The sequence below is a fragment of the Micrasema longulum genome, unplaced genomic scaffold, assembly GCF_059751315.1.
Source record: "Micrasema longulum isolate JH-2025_06_02 unplaced genomic scaffold, ASM5975131v1 h1tg000430l, whole genome shotgun sequence".
Taxonomy (NCBI): domain Eukaryota; kingdom Metazoa; phylum Arthropoda; class Insecta; order Trichoptera; family Brachycentridae; genus Micrasema; species Micrasema longulum.
In genome coordinates, this window is record NW_028277630.1 from 591,711 (window position 1) to 618,191 (window position 26,481).

At 32.3% G+C, this 26,481-nt stretch overlaps 1 protein-coding gene across 6 annotated transcripts in view; it reads left to right on the plus strand.

Moving 5' to 3' along the window:
• LOC148281624 (alpha-galactosidase MYORG) overlaps positions 1-20,590 on the plus strand; it is a 95,549-nt gene extending 74,959 nt beyond the window's left edge. For 3 of the 6 annotated variants that reach the window (XM_088226417.1, XM_088226420.1, XM_088226421.1), the window contains 7 exons: positions 1,202-1,308; positions 10,152-10,311; positions 11,987-12,209; positions 15,127-15,303; positions 15,419-16,818; positions 18,136-18,316; positions 20,079-20,350. In XM_088226417.1, coding sequence (XP_088082543.1) covers positions 1,202-1,308; positions 10,152-10,311; positions 11,987-12,209; positions 15,127-15,303; positions 15,419-16,818; positions 18,136-18,316; positions 20,079-20,215 — 2,385 coding nt within the window. In that variant the 3' untranslated portion in view covers positions 20,216-20,350. Of the gene's footprint in view, positions 1-1,201; positions 1,309-2,698; positions 2,918-8,872; positions 8,970-10,151; positions 10,312-11,986; positions 12,210-15,126; positions 15,304-15,418; positions 16,819-18,135; positions 18,317-20,078 lie in introns of those variants that run through there. The other 3 variants (XM_088226418.1, XM_088226422.1, XM_088226423.1) reach the window with 3 other exon arrangements.
• Positions 20,591-26,481: the final 5,891 nt, after the last annotated feature.

Here is a 26,481-nt window from a genome sequence, read left to right on the forward strand (position 1 = left end):
AAAAAAAATTACTTTAATTTAACTTCAAAACATTAAGAAAGTATAAAATTAACTCTAAAAATTGACTCTTATATTGTCGTTTAGTAAAATATTGATAGCTTTGTGGAGAAAAAACACTGAAAAATAAAAAAAGTGAAACTTACGCAAGTATCAAATCGAAAATGCACAAAAACGTTATCACTGTCTCTGATGCATATGGTGCGTCTGGTATTCAGGCGTGTACTAACACATGTTTTGGCCAGTCGGTCGGTAGGGAAGTAGGTAACTATGCTAGGTTATAAAGGGCGTTCATGCTAAATTTTTGTCTCATATTGGAGTCGTTTACCATATTCGGTACATTTTCTCTACATATTGTGTTAGAACAATATTATTTTACTTCATAAAACGTAAAATATTAAACAATATCGTCCAAATAAACTTTTCAATAGTATTTCAGGTGCTCATTTAATAAAAATCAAAAAAGAGAGTACAGGCATAACTTTGAACATATGTTTTAAAATATAATAAATTAATGAACATAATATGAATTAAATGCTTTAAAAAAAAAATTGCATTCGAAAACTGCAACGAAAACAAGATTAAATAATAAAAAGCTTTAAAAAAAACAATTGAATTAAAGAGTAAATATGCATCTAGTGGTTTTAAGGGGAAAATAGTATGTGTTCAAAAATGCAATTAAAACAAGATAAAAATATAAATAAAATGACATGTACGAAAAGTTAAAAAATAAGTACATTAAAATTAAGAGAATTGAGATATAAAGCTAAAAAGAATTAAGGAAAAAGACGATGAATCTCAAGAGCCATCCGCAGTACATGGCTTAGCATGCGTGGTTCGTCCAGAAGTGTTTCCAAAAATTCGATCTCGCGGTCAGTCAGTACTGAATTCACAAGCCCGCGCACGCGCAAATTAAGAGTTTACAAGCTCTATGGAACCAGTGATAACAAAACCAATCCCTAATCTAAAACCTCATCACACACTCCTGTGTCTTAGCAACCCGCTTTGTATCTCCCCTGCAACTCACATCTTCGCATAAATCCTCGAGTTATTCTCGGCGAGAGCGCCTCTGTAGTTTGACCCCTCAGACGCCCCCTCTACCACCTCGTGTAGAGACTAGAGACCCTCGTGACGCACTGTGTCCAATCCATCCAGCTCGTATTTCGGAGATAAAATTAATTTTGATTAAAAATTATGTTTCCAGATTCCGGAGCATCACCAAGGGAGTGGGTCCACAACATATAGTGAAGAAGACCACGATGGATCTCTTGAGGGACTCAATGAGATACTTTCTGAGGAGCACTGTGTCAAGTAATATTTTTTTATTTATTTAATTTGCACCACAACAAGCCACGAAGCCCAATTACATTTATTTATAATAATTCAAAGTATCTACCTACGTAACGATTTTTTTAATTACATAATAATTTTAACAATACTTAAAACAGCTGCCTTAAAAGCAATATATACAAAGCACATAGAATAACAGGGATCCAAGTCCACTATCATTTGTTCATCTTTAGTTATTTTTAACGACAGGACGTTCATCACAAATAGCTTATTATTAAAAATAAATCATTTAACTACTTAGAAATCAAAAACATAAAATGATTAGCGAGTGTTTTGTAAATTTGATTATTGATTTGTTCCGTTTATTCCGCTAAACAATGATGAATTCTAAAAATGCATTTGAATACAATGTGGAACTGGCGCGCGGTAAAAATTGGAGCATTAAATTGTACGGCAAAGTTTCCTGAAAGTGGCTCCTGGAGGTGGAGGTTTAAACCAGCCAATGAAAAATCATAAGCCCTGTAAATGCCTAGACTTCCATATCCCCTTCTCAAAAATGCTTTCCCTCTCTGTTGCAACAAATTTAGATAATGTTAGTTCTTTATTTACTTTTGTAAACATATCGTATTAACACTTTTATCCCGGAGCCGCGTAAACACGTGATTATATAACCATGCGTTGTGTCCCGGTCCCGTGTTTTCACGTGGTTTACCAGCTGTCTAAAAAAGCGCATTTTGATGACATCTAGTGACTTTTATTAGTACTTTTTTGCTGCTTGTAAACCACGTGAAAACTTATTATAATCACGTGTTTACACGGCTCCGGGATACAAAGCACAAAAAAAGGAGTGATGCCCTGTATATGTGTGAACATTGCAAAGCCCAATGTGGCTCTCCATAAAAGCCAATGTTGGCAAAACTATCATACAAAAATGACTTATTTAATTACTTCAAATAAATATGAGAAGTTTTAATTGATTTAACCTTGTATTTTCAAATTTATGACACTTCTAAGAAACCCTTTAAAAAGCATGAAATTTCACAAAAATGGGCCGGGCACAGTGTAAATTCTATGTATATTCGGCCGGTACTCAAAGTGTTAAAAAAATAACAACTTTTTTTATATATATCAATTACCTCATGGTACAAATTTACAACACATTTTTATTGCATATGGAGTTTTAAAAAAAACATGAAATTATGTAATCGTCTTTAAGCTATAAATGATACAATTAAAAACCCCACTAAATCTATATTCAGGGACTAAAAGGATTACCTCCGTTTAAGATTCAGTTCGTCAAAAAAAAAAAAAAGTTTGGAGTTAGACCATTGTTAATCTACATGTCCTGTATTTCAAAATGCAAATCTTTACCTAATTATTATTTCGCGTTGATAAAACATATTTACAGGTTAATAAAACGCGACCATCTTCGGTTCGCGTACGTAATTACTCGGCAAATATTGTTTCCTCGCTTACGTTGAGTTTCTGTGTTATCAGAGTATATGAATGCAGATTATCTAAGAAAATAAAAAAATAAAATTAATTGGCCAATAAGGAGATTATATCTTTCAGTTTGTACCGCGGTGTGGAGCTAACAATATCGGATTGACTTTGAACCTGTAATTCTTGAGTAAGGAAATAATTAAAATAATTATTTAAAATAAAACTTTGTGGTTTTCTGTTTTTTTTTTTCAACTAGCGTTTTTACAGTTTATAAACAGTAAAATATATCACAACTAATCACAAAAAAAAACAAAAAAAAATATCAGTTTTAAAAGAAAGACGTATGCTGAGGATTTTGGCTTCAAGAAAGTCATTTTCCAAATTGATTTTTTATGTTTTATTCCATTATTTATAATATTTAGATCATTTTTTGTTTTTATTTTTCTATCTGTTTCGATGTACACATATATATACATAATTTTTTAAAGTCATAAGATTTTTGAAATGTAGAATTAAGAGGCAATAAAACAATGTTTTGAGTTTTTCCAAATTTTTGTAGAAGAGGACTCTATTCAACCCCCCTAGGGAGCTGTTGATATTAACATATTGCAACAAACATGAACAACATTTTACAGAAGGAAATATTGAAGTCAAGACATCCACAGTAGGGTGGGCTGATTATTTTTTTTCCGAATTTTGAAATAAAAGGGGTCTAAAAATTTGCCTTTTGGATTACTCGGAATGCAAAAAATGTCAAAAAAAATATTTGATACTTTTTTTGGCCCTCAATCAGAGCTTGAAGTTTTAGAAAAAGTAATTTTTTTGCTCTAAACAAATAAATAAAAAAGTTAAAAAACAGAGTAGTATGGCGTTTTATCCTCTCCACCTGCCCTTACGGGAAAACGGCGTGAAGATTTGTTTGTTTGGAACAAATATCTTACAATGTTTACCTTTTCATTGATTACAGAGGCACTAAAAAATTTATTGTTGTTTGACAAGAATTACGGCGCGTTTTGTAATTCGTTTCACAAATTTTCATGCGCACTCAAATTCGGTAATCAGAACTCAGAACTCAGAACTAAGTGGCCAATAGAATGACAGGATACGTGAAACCGTCTTGGGGGACGTTCACAATCGGCAGACTTGGATAGCCTTACCTTAAGAGGATCACCAGACTTCGATGTACTTTTCACACAAAATCATTTCAAACAAATTATGCTCAGTTCTATCCGTTAGCGCGATTACATATAAAAGCCAATAATTTTAGTGATCTTTTTGATATATTTAATAATTCGCCTAATCAAATAAAAAATTATGTCAAGTACAATATAATAACTAATAAAAACAATGTTTAAATTAGTCGCTCTTTTGTTACTAAAATATTCTATTGATGAAATAACCTTTTTATATGTGCTTGCATTTTTTATTTCTTTATTTTCGGTTTTATTCTTTTAGATATTAGGTTACACTTTGTAAAAAGTAAATTGCGTACTGTTAAATAACTTCTATTGTATTTTTTAAAACATGTTTTTATTAACTTACTTTTTAAACCTTTGTATAACTGCTACTTATCATTGTTTATAAACTTAATTATGTATTTTATAAAAGCAAATTTGTGCTATAAAGGCCCTAGAGACGTTTAATGTATTGTTTAAAAATGCGGTGGGAGAGTGGTTAATGAGTAGGTATTTGAATATAGTTTTTCTGTCTTGTATTCTTGTTTTCCGCACCCCAAAACTGAACCGATTTAGATTTTCTTTAGAAATAATGTTTTAATGTCGGCACGTTTTATTTTTTTATTTATTTATTTATTTACAAACGGACATTGTCCATTTATAGGGGTTTAATATTAATTAAAATAATTAAATAATTAAAAAATAAATAAAAATAAAAAACATGACATTATGGCGTTGTAAACTGAAAAATCGGCATTGAAATAACAGACGATTGACACTCTGTGAAGAAATATCATCGCATGGACAATAGTCATCATTCCTTAATTTAAACCTATATGGGTAATTTCTTATAACTCCGTGTCCGGTAAAGATTTGGGTCGTTTCGAAAGTACTTTGACATCATCGTCATCAACGACGGAAGCCGAAATGATTACAAAACTTTTTAAAAGCCTCGAAATTGTTTTTGGAAGCTAACAGATCTGTATATCCGACAGGACCTATAACGGGGCCACGGATAGTAGCGAGAAGCTCCGTTCGGTAGTCATAGAGAGAGGAAAGGGGATAAGGCCATCCGCGGCAACACGAAGGGGAATCAACAATATTAAAAACAAATAATTTGTCATTAAATTTACTTTGACTCGATGATACAAACTGCGTAGTCCAGTGATCGGAAATGACCCAAGAAGATTTTAAGCGTTGATGGATTGAAGGAAAAAAAAAGAAAGGTAACCCTCCCAGAAGGGGAAGATTCTCATCGCAATTTCCAAGCATCAAGAAGAGTATTTTAATATCTGATTGAGACATTCCTTCCGTTGGGAAAAGACGGACGCCACCAATAACAGAGGAGTGCTTTCTTTTTAAGTGGAAATTTATGGATTGTCGCTGGATCCAAAGGGAACAAGCCAGTTAGAACCGGAAGTGCATCCGTCGAGCATGTCGTATATGCTCTCGGAAGAGCCAGGAGAGGTTGCCTTTGTCCGCTTAAAATAATTCGCCTGAAATATTGCAACTCACATAGGTGTGCCCGACAGCCAGCTGCATAGCACACGATGCCCAGGAAAATGGATTTAAAATAGACCGTTGAAGTTTTAAAAGACAACCCCCAGCTGGCTCTGGCCAAGTGTGCAACTTTGTGGAAAGCCATCTTTCCCAAATTCACAGATTTCCTAGCATGACAAATTTCTTTCAAGAATTACACCTAGGTTTGAAACCGAATAAGAAAATAATTATATCACATATTTAGGTGCCTTTTTGTCGGCCTCGTGGTGTAATGGTCAGCGCGTTACCCTGCCATGCAAGAGGTCTCGGGTTCGATTCCCGACATGGTTTATGTGAAATGTTTATTTGAATGGGTGTTTTCACACTAGAATATTTCATAGTCCCCGGACTGGTACCTGAAGCTTAAAACTGATCATCTTACCTTCATGAAACAAAAATTATCAAGATACACTGCGATTGGTGTACCAATGCTGTGCCCTATGCACCATTAGGTGTGGAAAGGGAACGATGATGATGATGATTTAGGTGCATTAGATAATTTTAAAATAATTATTTTAACTATCAGGGTCTCCGAAAATGAGAAAATATCGACGACCCCGAGAAAAATATATAAAACCTTAATTTGAGAGAAAGAGATGTAATCTAATGAGATCACCAAGCAAGACACACATATAATTTTAATAAGATGAAAAGAGACAGTGATTATCAGGCCATCATTTCTATTAAGGATTTTTTTTCACACAGTATATTAAAGGTTAAAAAAATCACATTCGAATGCTGAAGTTCCGTGTTTTTTTTTAATATTTATTTATTTGTTAATAGACTATTAAATTAAACCAAATGTTTTTTTATTTTTAATTTTATGTATCGTATTATCGGCGCTATGAATTTTTCAGATTTTGTAATTATGACATTACTGCGCGTGTGACGTCTCAAGTTCTCTTCCGCTTCTTCTCTGTTGGTTTTTCCGATTGGTCCGTTGAATTACCGTATACCGGAAATTTTCCACAACTCTGTTATCACCGATTATTTATTATGAAGTAATTATGTATGTCTTTCAGCGTAGTTCTTTTTTATTAAAATTATTTTTTTCGTTCATTTTAAGAAACTTTGCAGTACAATTTAATGCTCTAATTTTTTAGTATCCAATTTTCCGTAGGGCTGAAGTTCTTCACTACTGTAATGTCACTGGGAGTCGAAATCGCACTCTGCGTCAAAGTATCAAGAGGCTTCTTAGCCATTACACCATGTCGCTAATCAATTTGTACAAATAAAAGTAACGTTTTGAATGTTTTTATATTATTATAATAGTAATAGCAAATTACAAGAGTATTGTCTTGTAATTTGGTCAAGTTATAGTATAACAAAGACAATAAATGGAACAATACGCCTGTATCACACGGATTAGAAAACAGAACAAGAAATGAGAAAGTCCAGTAGTTTTTTCATATTTTCTAATTTGTTAATAGACTCCAAACTAATACAAAATATTTCTAAAATCATTTATGTGCCGTATTATCATCACTATATTTTTTTAAGTCTTGTGATTTATATTTTTAAACCAATATTTGCGTTTTAACAATTTCATCATCATCATCATTCCCTTTCCGCACGTAATGGTGCATAGGGCACTGAATTGGTACACCAATTTCAGCGTATCTTGATATTTTTTTATTCGAAGGTAAGATGAACAGTTTTGCGATTCAGGTCCAGGGACTATGAAATATTCTAGTGTAAAAACACCCTTTTAAATAAATATTTTAGATCAACCATGTCGAGAATCGAACCAGAGATCTATCGCATGGTAGGCAAACGTGCTGAGCATTACAATTCGAGGCCGACCGTTTTTAGTATTTACCCAAATATTTCATTTTGAGGGCCATCTTCTACGAGTTGTAAATAATTCAATTCAGATAAATATAAATAAAAACATTCGTAGATTTTCACAATGTTGACAATGTGATAAGTATAGAAAAAACTTTTTACACACTTCAACATATTCCGCGCCACGTTCTATTCTACAAATATTGCCACTTTTTTCACAAATTGAAACACTTCCGCTTGTTAGTAGTCATGTTTACAATTTAAGGGTTAGGTTTTAACTTATCTGACATCACCCACTTGTAATGTTCATTATGCATTGACCATTTAACATGAATAAAAAACATTGTAAAAACCCTCGAAACAAGGATGCCATTCATAAACTACAAAAAAGTTGTAAATTTTAATGAGGTGCCGAGCCTGTGCTTACTTAGTTCGCAAAGCTTGTATTTTTTACACGCAATTTCAACCATATGTGTGATACTTTGTCAATGTTGTCGGCGAAAACACCAATTAGGTACTTAGATACTTATATAGGATCATAAACGTAAATCAATCCCAACGCCCAGCGGCATCGGTAATAAGTTAGTCCTTCACTTGGATTGTATTATTTAAGTTCTTATTTCGACAATGATGTTTTTAAACAATTGAATATTTTTCACTCAATTACAATATTTTAGTTTGGTATGTCCGTGGAGAAGCTTGTTATTAAGGTGAATAAATGTAAGGAGAAAACCACAAACTAAAATGTCAACTAATGTTTCCTCATTACTCATTACTCGTATATCCGAGATCTCGCTATTTCCGTGATCGTTATAACCAAGTTTGATTGTATCTATTAACTCTTATGTGCCTGTGATATCACACTAGTCGACATATGTCTCAAGACTTGATATACCTCTCTTATTAAAAAAATAATGAATTCGTATTTTTTGTAATCTTCAAATGGACATTTTCACACCGGATTTGGAAAATGAAATTTTTATAACTGTGCTAAATGTTAATACAAAAAATATTTATCCTTGCTACGCGAAGAATGAATGTTCGCTAATTCAGCAACACATCTATAAAGATACGTTATACAAGAGAAAGCTCGAAGATATAATTCATGACAAGGAAGACAGAGACGCTGTTTTACGGCGGGTGTTATCTAAAACAGATTCAGTCTTCGGTCGGTTGATGACAGTGATGGGGGACGCACGCGCGTAACATATGTGAAGTATTGATTTTTAATTTATTTTGGTATAATAGGGCTAAATTATATGTTTATTCACATAAATTATGGAAAAGGAATTATTATACAGTATCCATGTTTTTTTTTCAAATGTCTGAACTTTAGAATATTCCGTCTTTTACTAGTGGTAGCACGATGTTACATCACCGCGCGCAAAGGGTCTTTTAAGAGTAAAAATGTCAAAAACACAAAGAGGAAATAAAAGTTTTTCCGTTATCTGATCCGTATAACACGGGTTTCAATGTCGCCTCGAATCACCGCGAGTCAACAGAGATGATGATTATCTATTACCGCCCATGATTACCGTTTGTACACCCAAGTCTCGAGCCAGTGTGAAGATACTTACTTATGTACTCCATTCTCAGTAGAATACCTACATTACCTACCAGACTACTCTTTGATTCATCACTTCATCAGTATAAAGTGGGAGTACGAACTTACCACACTTGCTCGTTGTCCAGTTCAGACTTTGATCAAATAGGCGCTAAAGCCACCCGTTAGAAATGGAGGTAAAATAGAGACTTATTATTTGTATTCAGATTTTAAAATGGCAATATTTACAGCGGATCGTAATCTAATTTGCAACATATAGTAAACACGTGCGTCTGATTCGATTCTGCTTAAAATATCGCAAATTCTGTGAAACGTAATGTCGTACCTCGTACCTAACTCAAAACGGTTTGATAAATACTAGACCTGCATTTTTCTGAGAGCGAAAATAACAGAACCTGTTAAAAGGAAACGCGGTCCGAATTTTCTCCATACAAACGTATTCCCGTATTTTCTCGCTGGATTGTGGCACTAGAGCGGTGATTTTTTTATACAGTATAGATATTTATCATAGGCGTGTTCCTACAGTTTTTTTTATATAATAAATTTGGAACTAGGACTATCCAAAAGCGCCCAATTTTATCTGCAGTCTTCAGACATCCCTTCTCCCTCTCAATGATTACCGAATGGCAACTATCCATGACCCTGTTGTAGGTCCTGTCAGATATACAGATCTGGTGGCTTCCAAAAATGATTACAAGGCTTTTAAAAAATGAATTATTTCGGCGAATTGATCGTGTCCAATCAGTTTAATCCCATTAGCGAAGAATTCGCGGCCCTCTTTTTCAAAATACAATGAAGTACACATTATGTAGTTCTGGATTACCTTCTTTCAGCACAAATATGCTGAGGCTACCGCATTTCAGAGAGCTCCTTCGGGCAGCTTTTCTCGTTCAGCAACGAGCAATTTTTTCACCGCCAAAGAGACTTATCTGACGTGTAGTTGTCTTTTTCAAAAACAAAAAAAAGAAAACAGTGTTCAAATATTTATTCATCTAAATTCCCAATCACCGCATATCCTCTTAAAATAGAACATGAGTATTTCGTAGAAGTATACTTTTTTAAATAATAATCTGTATTTGAGTTGCGATACTTTTCTCTTGAATTAGCTTTCGCGGTGTTTGAGATTATGTTGTGTTTTTGAGACGGAAAACGTATTCATTTTTTTTTTTAAAGGCATTTCCAGTTTTAATAAAAATATAATATGTTTGCAGTCATTCAAATAATTCAATACAGAATTTGTCAATAATGAAAAAAATGAATTTTGTACTAACATATATACACAACAATACTCGAGCTACCTAAAATAAAGCTCGTGGTTAGGAAATAAGTGATCAATATTAAAGTTGCGTATTTTTCAGGATACCATTGCGGAATGCTAGAAGAAAATCCGTGATGACGGCACCAGTTAGAACTCCGGATGGAGACAGCTCTACACTGGATAGTTCTGATGACGATTCTCCTGTCAACTCCATCACATCCATTAATTCTCTCGCCAGCTTACTGAGAGAAAAGTTACAGGTACCCATCATATTTATTTATTTAGCGGACTCTAGATCTAGATGGACTCAAAAAGTCCCGGTATGGCGATGAAGAACAAGCAGAAGTATCGGCAGACCTGAGGCAAGGTGGTCTGATGACATAAGATCTATTGTAGAAAGTTGTTGGATGCTGGATGCTGGATGCAGTTTGCTCAGAAAGGGGAGATATGGAAATCCAAAGGGGAGGGTCTATGTTCACTATTGGATACGAGAGGGCTGATGATGAAGCAGATATATTTGGTCTTAGGAATATTTCCTAAGACCTGGGTCATACTGACCACATTTCTGATTATCGTAGGAAACTGAATTGGCTCAAAATTAGACAGCGGATAGATTATCACACCTTTTCAGTTCTGTTCTCTTGTACTCCATAGTCTTAACGCTTCACCATACCTTAGTGAAAATTTCCAGCGCATATCAGATTATGGCTTACAACTTTGTTCACAATTCCCATCCACAATTACTCCTTCATTTTGAGCACATATACTGTCCATGCAGCTCAACTATGAAATCATGTCTTTTCCACTATCAAAGATGTTTCTACGAAACTTTGTTTAAATCACGCACGAAGAAACATTTCCTTTCTCTTCCTTAAGGAATTAATCTTCGCTCTTTCCTCTAACTGTATTCTCTTTTTCCCATTGAAAACTAGTATCAATATTAATTTATTTGTACACACTGAGGTGTGATCACCTCGAGTGTAAAACCGTAGTATATGCAAATAGTGTCGTTTTGAGATATGGGTGCTTGAAGATTTCCCTTTGCTGCAAAAACTGTTTTTAAAAAGTTTTTTTATTTTATTTGTTTTATGTTTTAATTTAAACTCACTTCCCTTTTACACTTTCAAGCTTGTAAGAAATGTGATTGTTTTGGATTTAAACCTCAAAAATGAGAAATTTCCACTTATTTTAGTTTTACACGGTGAATGCGTCATATTCTTCTATTCCCTGACCCTATTTCCTGATGTATCCAGGGTCGGGCCAATTTTTTTGTTTGGTTGGACGAAGCATTTGGTGACAAGCCCCTCAATCGAAAGTGGGTAAAATATAGAAGAGAAAATTGAGAAGAAATCAACAAAATTTGCAAGGTTTTATACTGCACCCCAGAAAAAGTCTAAATAAATATAAATAAAACATTAGATAAAAATTACACGTTCAAGCATCTTTAGTAGTCAAGTATCTATTATAATAAAATAACGTAGAATGAAATAAAATTAATAATGTTCCAAATGTGAAATGTTTCTTTGTGTCTGGGCAAATTAAGAATACGTGTGCGTGAAATAGAACCAGAATCTCAGATGAGTGCTTTCGCCTCAATGGCTCCTCTCAAATAAAAAATCCCGAATAAGAAAATCCAGTGGAACGTCCATTTTGTAGTGTAGTAGTTTGCGCTTTCACCTACCATGCTTGTGGTCCCGGGGTCAATTTCTGGGAAGGTCTACATTTTATTTTTTTTATTTATTTACAATATTTTATGTTCCCAGACTGGCATTGCAGGCATGAGGCTGATCACCTTACCTTCATGTAATAGATGATCAATATGCTCTGCATCATTGGATGTTAACAGGGAGAGGATGATGATGATGAATGTTATAAAATATTATTAAAATTAATGCTTGAGCATTGATTAACTGTTTTTTTTTTATTCACTTTCAGTCCATTCCATCAAAAATCAAAAAGAAGCCTTCTGATTACAAGATAAGAGCATTTGTCGGATTCTTGTTCCTATGCATCACATTCTTTGTTGGATTTGCATATATAGTTTACCACCAACAAGTGCTGGCTAGAGCATATTTTGAAAAGATTAAATTTACTAAAGGAACCAGAGACATTAAAGTATTTAATAAGGAGGGATTGGAGATTATGAATGGCGTATTAGGTAAGTAAAAACACAAGAATTTGTTTCTTAAAATATAAAGTACCTAAATTGAAATATGTATTCAACTCAGCATGTTATGTGTAACATACTAAAAAAAAAAGATTTTTCGTTTTAACATTTAATTCATTTACATTCTCATACAAGAACAAGTATTGTCTAAACTGCATAGGACGCTCTCAACTAAAAACCATAATTTTAGTTTTGTTTCCATTCATATTTAAACCAAAACGTTCACCGACGGAGTCAATCCTATCAAGCAGTTCTTGAAGGTCTCGTATGTTTTCTGCAATTAGAACGGTGTCATCTTCATATCTAGTATTATTGATAGCTACACCATTTACCTCCACACCGACATTTGTATCAATCAGCGCTTCTTTGAAGACCAAGTCAGAGTACAGATTAAACAAAGTTGGCAAGAGAACACAACCCTTTCGGACCCCTCACTGAATGTGAATACCTTGTGAAGCATTTCCATTTTCCAGTATAATAATAGCACTTTGGTCCCACAACAGATTTTTTTTTATTATTCTCACATCCTATTTCACATCTTAGTAGCATTTTAATCAAATCTGAGTGTTTTACTCTGTCAAATGTTTTTTTGTAATCAATAAAACAAACATAGATAACTTTCTTTGGTCAAAACAGTTTTGCAACAATATATTTATTGTTGTCAGCGATTCATGGGTACCAAAGTCATTTCTGAACGCAAACTGAGTGTTATCTAAATCTTAGTTGTTTCTTGCGAATATTTTTTTCAGACTTTAAATGTTCTTTGCCGACATCATAATTGTGTTTTTAAAATCATTCAGTTGCTCAACTGTGTTAGTATCATTACTGACTGCCTGTTGAAATTTTTTATTTAATTCAGTGGATACTGTGTTTCCAATGGCTGTAACATTTAATTTTTAGTAAGTACTTGTTTTTAAAGTACTTGTACAACAAACTTTAATTTAAAAAAAATAATATAACAATATAAATATTTGATTTACATTAAGTAACTGCATTACCAATTTAAATAATTGAAATATAAGGAGTTTCCAATTCATAGCAAGTTTAATTATCAGATAAGGGCATAATATTTTACGTATATTTGTTAAGTTAAATTCATGAACATGACTTCAAAGCCAAATTAATTATATTTGTTAGCAAATCAAATAAGTAGAAGCATTTGAGTTTCTTTTTAGCAATAATAACAAAAATGCCCTTCAACAGAAACATCCACAGCGATAATATTGTTATCATGCATAGTTTGTTTTTATAATGCTCTTATATAAATAGTTGATTCTAATTATAAGCTGTGTAATTCATTATGGTTTATAAACAGTCAACATTCTGAAACAGCATTGCATAACATGATTTATTATTTTAAGAAAATCTCAAAGAAAAGTACAAAAATTACTGTTTAATTAACTATTAAGATGTAAATGTTTACTGATGGGTTACTGTGCATTAACTAACTCTAAATAAATTTTAATTATTTACAATTTGATACCAATTCAGGCTAAGAGTCCTAACTATGGTTGTTAAAGCTGTAATCATAGTGGCTAAAGCCGAGGTGAAACTGAAGTATAGTCGAATTCCATTTGTTCAAACTCAAGGAATTGCCAAATATCCATATCGTTATTAGGAAATACAGTATAAAGGAAAAGTTTTTAATTAAAATTCAATTGTGCAATTAACTTTGCTGGACATGTTTAAGTAAGTTTTTAATTTGATTCCAATTCGTTGTATTTTTTCAAGAACATAAAATCTGACACTCTGATATACTATATTCATGTGTCCATATGAGCGGATCCTATAAGAAAAAAGTGTCCACTTATTACATAATCTCACATGAGAAAAAGTATCCACAAATCACTTTTACATTGAAAGAACAAATTATACCTCCGATAAATATTTGTATACACACAACAAAATGCAATGAAGGATATCAGTTTCATAATGATAATTGCCTTCAAATCACTGAAAAAAAAAGCATTAAATATTTAGGCATTATAATTGATAAAAATATAAAATGGAAGGAGCAAATAAATAATATTGTTAATACAATGAGAAAACTTGTATTTGTATTTATTAGATTAAGGAATATATTAACCATCGAAAAATTAAAATTAATTTACTTTGCATTCGCCCAATCCATATTACAGTACGGAATAATCGGATGGCGTGGTGCTTTTAAAACAAATATTTTACCAGTTGAAAAAATACAAAAATTAATAACAAAAGTTATTTTGAAAAAACTGTCTACTTTTCCCACTGTTCAATTATTTAAAAAAATTAAGGTTTTAGATATAAATTGCTATATAAAAAGAATTGTTTGCTTCAAATACATAAAGATAAAATAAATAGTAGTATTTCTAGGTCTCAAAACGTAAGTACGCGACCTAGAACAGGTGGTAATATCTTAATTCCTAAATTAAAAACAACTACTGCACAACATTATTATACTTACAGTGGAATATTTTTCTTTAATGAAATGAACAAAGATAATAAAAAGTACAGTCAGGAATACAATATATTTAAGAAAGAAGTAAAAAATTACATCTACAATTTTTCTTTCTCCCCATTATGTACACAAGAATTGTTTATTTATTTTACGTAATGGGAAATGTTAATTTAAATATATGTATTTGATTAGTGTAAAAAATTGTATTTAGTTGTAATATTGTATTTTAATTTGTTATTAATAAATAAAAAATAAATAAAAAAATGTGATAACTATAGCGATTTCACTGGGAATTTTGTAAAAACCTGTAAAATTTTCAATTTGAGCCCTAGACATTTATATTTATGTACTCACACTAACAGTAAGTGTAATTAAATAAAAAGAAAACATCATTTTGAAATTTGTAGTGTGTAGGTTCTAGGTACTAGGTACTACTGCAACTCTAAAATGAGATGTTAATTTGTTTTCCAGGCGTGACTTTATCCAAGTCACAGGCATATAATTGTTTGACAGACGCTGATTCAGAAGCTGGAGCAATCTGTTTGCAGTGGTTAAGTGGATCTAGACTGTATTTTAACAAATTTCCTTTGGTAGATACAGAAACTGACATAAAATGCTACACGATCAAGTGGCAAGCATTACTTGATGGTAAGTCTTATAAACTTCTTTACTCTGTACCTAGTGCTGTAGTAAAATCTCCGCGAAACAATAAATATCTGTCTTTTTACACAATTAAGTTTCATTGTATTTCTTTTGCTTATAGGAGTTCATCCAACTGACTGTTATGATTGGTCATCTCCGCATGACCATTGGTACGGAGGAGGGCAATTTGCCAACATGACTTGGCCTTTGGAAAAGACTTCTCATGACTTTGCACCATTTATTACCGGTGATATAAAAAAACACCAGTGGGGAAACGCCGTAATGAGATATTTCATCAACTCGAGAGGAGCTGTGATTATTATAGACAATGAAACACCTTTATATGTTTCAGTAAATCATAAAAATAGTAATAAGTTTTGTATACAAGCGAGGCACGATGACTTTGCTTATGTCAATCATTTAACTAAATATCCAGAATTGAAGTATAAAATATGTACTTCTTCAAATATGAAAACTCTGCATTCTTCTTTGAGCCAACAGTCGTTATGGGATGGTCTCAAACAAGAAGATATAAGCATTTTACATTCCTTAATCTCAGAACCAGTATGGCACATTGCCCCAAGACGAAAACACGAGTTGACGGAAGGATTAGTGTACAATTATACGGAAGACGTCATTGCATTAGGCTTTCTCAAGCAAGGCCATGTATTGGTTAATGAATATTGGCAAAACAATATCGGAGATTTCACTCTGGATACAACGAGATTTCCTACCCTCGAAGAAACAGTAAACATCATTCATCGTAGGGGATTTAAAATAGTGTTTTCCATACAACCATTCATAAGTACCGAGAGTCCGAGTTTTGCCGAGTGTATTCAAAAGCGTTTACTAATATCGGAGAGATTTAGTGATAGGAGAATTCCAGCTTTAACGAGATATAAATCTCTAGCGAGTGCGGGAGTTCTGGATATAACCAATAACAGATCAATCCCGTGGCTTCAGGATAAACTTAAGAAGGTTTTGAACACATACAAGATTGACGCATTCTTCCTGGATACGGGAACTGCGTACAATATGCCGCATTACTATCAATGTGAGAAGAGATTATCAAACCCCGATCAATACAAAACCTTTTTCACTGATTCTTTCGAAAGGTCAATAAGAGTTATTGGAGTTACATCGGCTATTTCTTTGCCAAGGCCTCCAATATTTGTTTCTCTACCTCCGTTCGAATCGACTTGGGAAGCTATAAAAAATGTGATTCCGACCATACTATCTTACGGAATTATCGGTTATCCTTTTCTAATGCCTGGAGCTGTTGGAGGAGATATAGACTGGCCAGGTGGGGAGCAGTTTGTGCCGGGCTCATCTAAAACTCCTTTTGAGCTGACAACTGTCAATGAAACTGCAATAGTGCTGCCAGAGAAAGAGTTGTACATTCGATGGTTACAACTGGCTACATTCTTACCTGTGATGAAATTCACTCACCTTCCCAGCAAATATAATGATGAGCAGGTCTTAGAAGGAGCTAAGATATTGACTACCTTACGCCAAAAAATAGTAAGCTATGTTTTTTTCATAACTCATCATCATCATCATTCCATGTCCGCCCTTTAGTTGGAGCATATGGTGTCCATGAAGATCCTCTAGGTATCTCTGTCGGTTGCCAGCACCTGTGTATCCTCCCAAGTCTTTTTCATATCCCGTAGTTCTGACATGAACTGCTGACGAACAGTCAGCAGCAGACGTCCATGATGTCGAGAACCCGATGCCTTGTAATGTAGGCAGGCCTTGTTATTAATACATTTTATCATAAACACAATTTTATGTTCACTTATAAATTATTAATATTTCATTTGACAGCTTTGACATTTTAACTTGACAGTAAATTTGTGTTGGGATTTAATTGATGCATAATCAGGGGGCAGTCATAGTAATTATTTAGTTTGTGAAAAGTTTCTATCAAGTCACCTCTCTTGCATCGTTCTTCCAATGATGTAGGTCCTAGTGCTTTTAATCTACCATGATATGGTATCCTTTTGAGTAAGTTGGGGATTTTTGTAGCACATCTTTAGTATTTTTCCAGTAGCTCGATATCATTAGTGAAGTAGGGACTCCATACTCGGTATTTATACTCCAATAGATTTGCAGAGGTCTTGTATATTTTAGGAAATATCTCTGGATTAATATTTTGGAATGCTTTCTTAATCAAATAAATTATTGACTAGGCTTATTTGGCGATAGATGTGATGTGAGCTTCTCGTTTTAAATCCATTAATATGATTATGCCGAGATCTCTTTGATGCTTTACGGGTTTGAATTGGAGATTACCATTAGCAAATTTTGCTTTATTAAAGTGCTGGTTTAAACTGTCCAACTTCATTATAAACTTAGACTTTATCCTGTTTGCATAATCTATAAATGTGAAAGCACTACAATAAATTTAAATGTAATTATAACTGGACAACGAAATCTCAGTTTTGTCGATTTTCATTGGGTATAATCAGTCCGACGACTATCGGAAAACCATCTGCGAGAGCTATAGAAAACCTATGTTCAAATATCTAAACATCAAATTTCTCTGACCTAAAAAAATTTCTCTGTCTTAAAAATACCCGCCTGAAAGCAAAAGTTATTTGCAAAATCATTTCACTTGAATATTTAATTTTTGTAGCTAAAACAGTGTTATTTGTTTATTTTGTTCAGACAAAATTCAGATTATTTTCAACTCTCAGGAGTTGAAAATAATCAGATATAGTTCTGATTCAATTTCACACACAGAAATGAACTTTTTCTGCCGGAACACAAACAGAAAAAAGTAACAAATATTTGGAGAGTAGAAATAATATAATTATGAAAAAAACTAATTTTTTTTAGGTAACACCACTGCTAATTAAGTATTCTGAGGAAGCACTTGACCAGGGTCTGCCATTAATTCGTCCTCTCTGGATGTTAGAACCACACGATCCGGCTTGTCATACTGTTGATGATGAGTTTTCAGTCGGGGAAGAACTGATTGTGGCGCCAGTATTAGAAAAAGGAGTCATGCACAGGGAAGGTAAGAGTCATTGTGAATGTCCAATCATATTATATTTACACGAGATGCATATATGTCCGTACAAAATGGAAACATACTTTGAAGGCACAGTGAGTTTTTTTGAGTTATTATGCTGTGTTATTCGCACTTTTTTCTGACGTTTTGGATTGCATTACAGCGCCCATCATCATCATAGGGGTTACTGTTATTTGTGTAGCATGCGCAGTCCATCCATAGATTGAATGGAACCAATGCTTCCCTTTTTTTAAAATTTTAAAATTTGACTTTTAAACAATCAGTACCTATTTTTTTATTAAATGAAGTCAGCCATAAATAATCATTTTATAACTACAACAAAAATATTTTATTATTAATAAATTTATTATTTTTAATATTAAATATTTTTAATAATCGTTGCGATCTGTGATGGGTTCAATGTAAATTTCTTAGTAACTTCTAAAAAATTGTGAAATGCCCACACAAAACCTTTCCCCTGCGCAGTTATGGACGGACTAAAGTAAAATTCACTGCACTCGATCTAATTTTGAAATAAGGAACTATGTAAGTCTGTTAGTTCTTATAAGGCGGTTGCCAGTACTGAATTCACAAGTCCGCCCATGCGCAAATTGAGATCTTCAGTAGCTTCTGTGGAAGCTATTTTAACAAACCAATACATATTTATTTTTCATACATTGAGACTGTTTTATAACAAATTTAGTACTTAAATCGGTTGACTTGATGGTATTGCAATATTAAACTATTAACTATATACTACTCATTAGTTCTTTTATTATAATTTTTTTATTATTTTTTAACTTTTTGTTCATAATTTTAATTGTACATTGGCGGGCTCATTGCCAAATGGCAATTTTTTTCCATCCAACCAATAAAAGAAAAGTTTTATTTTTATAATTCAAGTTAAAAGATATTCAACAGAAAATAAAGATAAAAAAGACCAAAGATCTATAAAAATAGAAACACATGTATCTGTATATAAATTACCCAAAATCAATACCATTACTCAATAGGGAAAGGGAAAAAGAGGAAAAGAGGAGAGATTAAGGAAGAGAAAAAAGATGTTTCTTCAGACGTGATTTAAACAGGAGATAACTGTAGTAACATCTTTGATAGTGGATGGGAGATGATTCCACAGTCGAGCGGCATGGACACTATATGATAACTCACTAACGAGAAGTAATAGATATTGTGGATGGGTATTGAGAGGTGCCTTGAGATTTAGAACGAAGAGGTAAACCATGAACTGATAAGCGTTGAAAATTTTCACGCAAGTATATAAGAGCGTTAGGACTATAAAGTACATTGAACAGAAATGAGAGGGAGTGATAGTCTCTCTGTTGTCTAATTTCGAGCCATTTCAGTTGCCTACGATAATCAGAAATGTGGTCATATTTCTTAAGACCAAAAATATACCTTATGCATGTATTCTGAAGTTGTTTAAGTTCATCGAGTTGCTCACAGCTTAAATCAGTCATGGAAACATCAGCGTAATCTAGAATGGGTTGTAGTAATGCTTGTACCAGAGTGCCCTAATTTATTAAGAAATAGCTTTTTAGTTTATTTCAAAGTACATAATTTGAATTACTGTGTTAATAATAGAAACATATTTTACCAATGTATTTATCAGGAATTAACTGACTGCTTCCTCAATCAAAAACCTCACCGAACACCCCCGGTGCGTAGATATATATTATGTAATGTTGTGGCAACAACGTAAGCCAATTCTGACTTCAACTAATTCATAATATTTTTATTTTTTTTCTAGTTTACCTTCCATCCGGAGTATGGAAAGATGGAATTGATGGATCATTAAGAAAAGGAAGCCGATGGATTCACGATTACAGGGTACCTACTGATAAAGTAGCCTTTTTTGTAAAAATGCCAGACAACACAAGATTTTAAGAAAAGTAAAGTTACTTATTGCATTTTAAGTTATCACCTGTGCCAACATAAGAATAATTTTGTTTTAATTATGGAAAACATTCAGCATTTTATACTGATATAAAATGTATTTTTACTTAAACTGGACATTCTAATTTGTACGTACACAAATTATATTTACAAAGCAATGTATCCCTTTTTTGTTTTGATTTTAGTAACATAAACAGAACATGTTACATAATAAGTTTATATTTAATGATGATGCCTGCAAAAACATCAAATTAAATGTAAACATTTTTGTGAATATTTAATGTGAAAGTACTTGTTTTTGGTATATAAGTAAAATAAGAACATTAAATTTGAATTGTTATGTGAAATTAGCCATAAAAATTTGAATTAACTTTTTTATTTTAATTCCTACTATAAAATGCACAAATAAAATATAATTGTAAATATAGTTCTGTTTGACAAGTTAAAGAAAAAATCTCTAAAGATTTAAGGTCTAAACCTTAAACTATTTTTCTACATAACTCCCACCATTTTGTAGGTACTTTTCATAGCGGCACGGCAAAAGCTTTTGTATTCCTTTTTCTTTAAGGGTGCCACCCTCTTCATCGTCGTGCATTAATATGCATAATTTCTATGATAACAAAGTATGGATAATTCCATGACATTCATTAAATGGTCTAACCCATCTCCATTAGGATGGTAACATCGAATCACTTATCATATGTTCTTTTATATACCTCACAGATCTGTTGATGAATGTGAATTGGTTTAATATTTATCGTATTAGAGAAATTAATTTCAAAGCTTATCTCACAATAGGTCGGATTTTCAATTTTATTTGGCATTTCAAACAAGCACCATGAAGCGTTTAAAAATCAGAAAGCTCATTATGGCGTCAACTGCGATTGCAAACGCTGCAATATAAATGGAACTCAAGTGTGGCGTACTATGTCTCCTTGCCTACTGTATATGGGTTTTGAATTTACAATTTACGAATTGTTAATGCGTTCAAATTACATAAACACTGGGCAAATTGCATAAATACTGATACTGTTAGGTATTAGTTGTATATTTTTATATCTTCCATAGTGAATTATGTATTATTGAATGTTTCTGTTTTGTGCATTTTTTTTTTGATGAATGGAATTTAACAATTAATGATAGAATGTCCAGAGTACTACCAGCAGGACTTAAGAGCACACACTTTGGTAGCACATTTATTCCTTATATGAGAATTTGTAAAACTGCTGGCAGGATGCAGTTTTTTTTAAATATGTAGTGCGTCTCTTTCTCTCTTAATGAGTTTTTTAATCATGTTTCTATGATCAGTCTAGCTAAAATGGCTGTGAGTATAAGATGTGGCGTCCGCGTATGGGCAAAAGCTACATTTTTTTATGGACAAATTGGCGAGTCACATTTGAGGCATAGGTACTGCTAGCAGGACGACTCATTCAGTCATATAAATTGACCGTGAAATGAGTCCTACTGGCAGGACTCGGTTCCCCGGGCTATCCTTCCGTAAGCACCTTACAGAAAGACACAGTGTTGGACGTTTTATCATTAACGCCATGGTAAGAGCTTTATTAGATACATAGTAGTCAAAGTGCACACATAATATTTATGTGTTACATATTAAGACATTTAGACACTAGTCAAATGAGAAATTCCACTGTACAAATCCGTGCAGACTCCCCTCGCTACTTTTACGTATGTTATTATATATATATATTATAATATATATAACTTAATATTTGCCTACGGTACTCGCCATGAACACATATTAGACATTAAAGTGGATATTGTGATTTAATCACTTAATGTCTATAATGTATCAATTATTTATAATTATTAAGTAGTTGTATTTTATTTCTAGTTTAAATAATACCTCTATGTCAATGCACATTAATTTATATTTTTATAATAATAATTTAATATGTTGCTTTAGAATTTTTTCTGTGGCTAATATTATTAAAACTAAAAGCTACAAAGTGTACAATTATGAACGCTGCTAACGAGGTCTAGCGCCCACTTGCTGAAAAGAACGGGAATTAATATGTTTCTAAATTAATATAAGCATATTATATTCCCCTCCTTTTGTGCTAACTGAACCCTATAGTAGAGGTCAAGATCTGTTTCTAATAATATTCTGTCTTACTGTTTCCAATGACTTGTATTATGTTATTTTAATGGACGATTATTGTTTTGTTATTCAAATAAGATATTTATACAAATAATACTTGTTCAGTTTTTTCACCTTGCATGTGTTTAAAAATGTATAATATTCTTGTAAACACAAAATACTTATGGGTGGCCAAAAATAACTGTAACTTTTCATGATAAAATAAAGCAAGTTTATTAATGTACTTCTTTAAACAACAAGTTTGTTTATTTTCATGAGACCACAGAATGAGATTTTTAGACATAATATTAATACATAAATATCGATTTGTTCATATATTGAGCTAAGAGCCAACAAATGGAACAAAATAAAAAAAGCACGCTTTAGTTTAAGATGGTGATATTTTAAAAGCCTCAAAGGCAATATTTGTAAAGGCAGCTTTCATATTCGCAAGTTATTACTGAAATAAATTTATTATGTATTTGATACAGCCATATTATAGCATATAATGTAATGTTAGTTTTATGTAAGATAGATAAGTATTGTTTTACTTTTCAATACCAGTAAGAATTGGGATGATTAATGCTGAAAATTACATCTATGGGTGGGGAACAATCAAGGCAGTTTTTTGTGTCTCAAACTTTACCGGAATCAAATCTAAAATTAAAAAGAATGCCCTTTTTTCCATGCTTTTAGGAATTAGTTTATCATTAATAATCGGGAATAGATAGTAAGGTGATAACTCTTCAATGTTACGTCATTTAAGGCATAAATTTAGAAAAGGTGCTTCTTCATCAAGAAAACTTTTTTGTAATCGACAACTAATAAATTTATTTTGTCTTCTTACTTTATTATTCACATCAAAATGTATGTACTTATATTGATAATTATATTAAGGATAATTCCTTTATAACGTTATTTGACTTTCTTGTTTTGGAATACAAGTGAACATACAAAATGCATACTACAAGATGAGCAAATAAAAAATTAAAAAATTAGTTGACTTATGTGATTGTTCCCCAGCTCATAATGGATATTAGAAATAATTTATCAGCTTATTTGTAATTCAGATCTATAAATGAGATCACTTGTTTTCAGTAAAAATATTTTTTTTTACATAATCTATAATTTATAAACGTTATATTTTATTGTATATAAGTTACATACTCTGTTATTAATGTAAAAAATGCATGATATGAATGTATAATAATGTATTAATGCAGAAATAGGCAATATAAAATATGAATAATTTTAATGTTTATTCATGACATCAAAAATCTACTTTTTGAAAAATGATACAAGAAGGTACCTGCGTAATTGAAAATGTTTCAATTATTAATTGCTCTAACAGATAGAAAAAGCTGCTACGTTATTTGCATTTTTGCATATTGTATTGTTTATGTCTATTAGTGTTGTATAATATTTATGTAATGTGATGCATTCCAAAGTTAAGACATTAATAAATAAGAATAAAAATTATATGATGCTGTTTGATTACTAACGTACCTACCTATTTTTTTTTCATAAAACTTAAAATAATTTTGTTGCCTATTGCCTAGTGTCAAATAAGCATGGAATAAAGCACTTCTTCATATATGAAGAATGATTATAATCAAGGAGAAATGCTGTGTTAAAAGAATTAGGTTGTGGTCCCTGTAGTGGTGTTGTAGATCAAAGGTTTATAAGGTTCTGGCTACCAAATGCGTATTTGGCAGAAATGTAAGAAAGTTAATATTTCATAAATAGGATCTGTGAGAGAGTAAAAGTATTCATCATCATCATACCTTAAACCGCACCAGATGGTGCGCAGGGCACTGCATTGGTAAAGTTACATGCAGTGTATCTCGATGATGTGTTCTCAGGGAGGTGATGTGATCAGTTTTATACTTCCGAACCACTTCAGTGACAGTGAAATATTACATTAAAAGCCCCCACCCACTTACTCGGATCTGTCTCAGATGTCTCGTGTCCTCTTTTCATTGCACATTGCAAAAACAATTTAGTTTTTAGCTTTAATGAATGGTTAATTACTTTTTTATTAGAATTATTCTTTGTTTACAAAATATTTGCCGGGAGTGGTAATTGTTGTCGATGGAGATACCTGCCCGTCTATCTCGGTGACAATGCCCCGAGGCAAATATTGTTTTGTTCTGAAAATTGCTGTTTACACGTCGACATTTGTATTGTCAATGTGTAAATAGCCATTTAGATTAAGCGTAAAAACAGCATTCTGTAACTTAATTGGCTATTGCATAACACCATCCATATATTCCTAGGTATAGGGATGGGGTCTACGTTCACAGCGTGCAATAATGTATTTTGACGCTGCCCGGTCGAGCTCCGATAAAAATTGGCAGCACTATTGTGGTTTTCAAGAAAACAATATAGTTGTGAATATAGACCATCATCATTCCTTATGTGCGCCTTGAATGTAGACCCCGACTATGCTGGAAACTCAAGACTGTTTGACATTCAAGGTATTTGAACATATTTATATAATAAAACACAAATGATTTTGTTAATATTGTTTATTTAATTTCACCAAACATTCATATCCCATACATACAATGAATGGTTATGATGCGATACAATAATTATTAATATAATATGTTTGACATATTTCGTAAGGTACCTAAATAGGGTAATTACACAAAGCGCATATTTAAGGAGACCAGAAGAAATCCAATGTTGCATAATTCGATACATTATGTAATCATTTATGACTAGAGGCAATATAATATATATATAAATTACATATTGAAGGCCCCAAACACATATTGTTTTATTAGGGAACCCATAATAAAGGATCAACATCACTTTATGTCATTCAACAAATCTTTGTTTTCTTCGATCTTTCGATCCCTAAATAAATCCAACAGTTGTGTGGGACATTTCGAATACCGAATATAACAGCAATAATTTTTATATTACATTATACCAAAGCAATAATTTTGCATTGGAATATGATTCTTTAAAGAACTACCCCAGAAAAGTAAGCTTAGAAATGGCATTACACATTTATATAATTTCAACCAAAAAACGGAATGAGTATTTTCATCTTAATTAAAAGTAACATTTTTTTTACTTTTAAGGATCTTAAAATGTAATAAATAATAGATAAACGTGCAACAATGAGTTGAGGTTTTCTTTCTCAAGTACTTTCTTTAGAAAAAAAACACTTGTTTCAATTGTTAACAGATCTCTATAGTGTTGTGATGAATATGTACATTTTTATGAATGGTTTCATTTAAAACTATTTGAGCGGTTTCAAGTAGAATAATTAGGAAATAAAAGGAAGGATCTTCAGTACGTGGAGCTTTGGCATACTGGTACAGATTACAGTAAAGATAATATTTTTATTATTCCAAGGTGAGCCTCGAATGTACATGTGTAATACTTTGAGTGAAAAGTAAGCGTATCATGTGGTATAAAAAGGAACCCACATAAATAATGTATGTATTCATTCAACAACAGTAAATTAATATTCATCATTAATAAAAATGGCTAGAATGGGATACTTTTTATTTGATCACTTAATAGAAAAATTAACTCAAATAGACACAAGTCTTATAGTATAAGTTTGTATGCACAAATGGTTAAAATAACTAACTACTTTACAATGTTTTTCTATTCAAAACACATTGCCTATAACATCATGTGCTCTGACAGTACACAATCACTGTTTTTCTCAACAATCCTATCGATATAAAACTTTCCGATGTTAACACTTTCTATATTTTAGTTTATCCTCAATATCCTTCAAGGCAATTCAATGTGTAGCACCATACTTAATATAACTCTATCTTCACTCTTTCCGCTTATATAATATTATTTAAACATTAAAAACATACTCGCTCACCCTCGGCGTTAATTCTCTCTTCTATATTAGGTAACGTATTAAAAGCTCTGATAATACCGGGGATGCAGTCTATAAGATTACTATTTTAAGAAAAATAAATAAAGTTCTCGTATTAAATAAAAATCTCATTTCGCTCATATAAAATAATAATATTTCTTCAAAAGAAAACGTTTTTACAAACATTGCGTAAAATCTTATCCCTATGGAGAGATATAAGCATTTCAACTATCACAAAACCTTTACACCACTTTCATTATCTCTTTAACAGCCTTCTTGTGATACAACACCCACTGGGTTCCG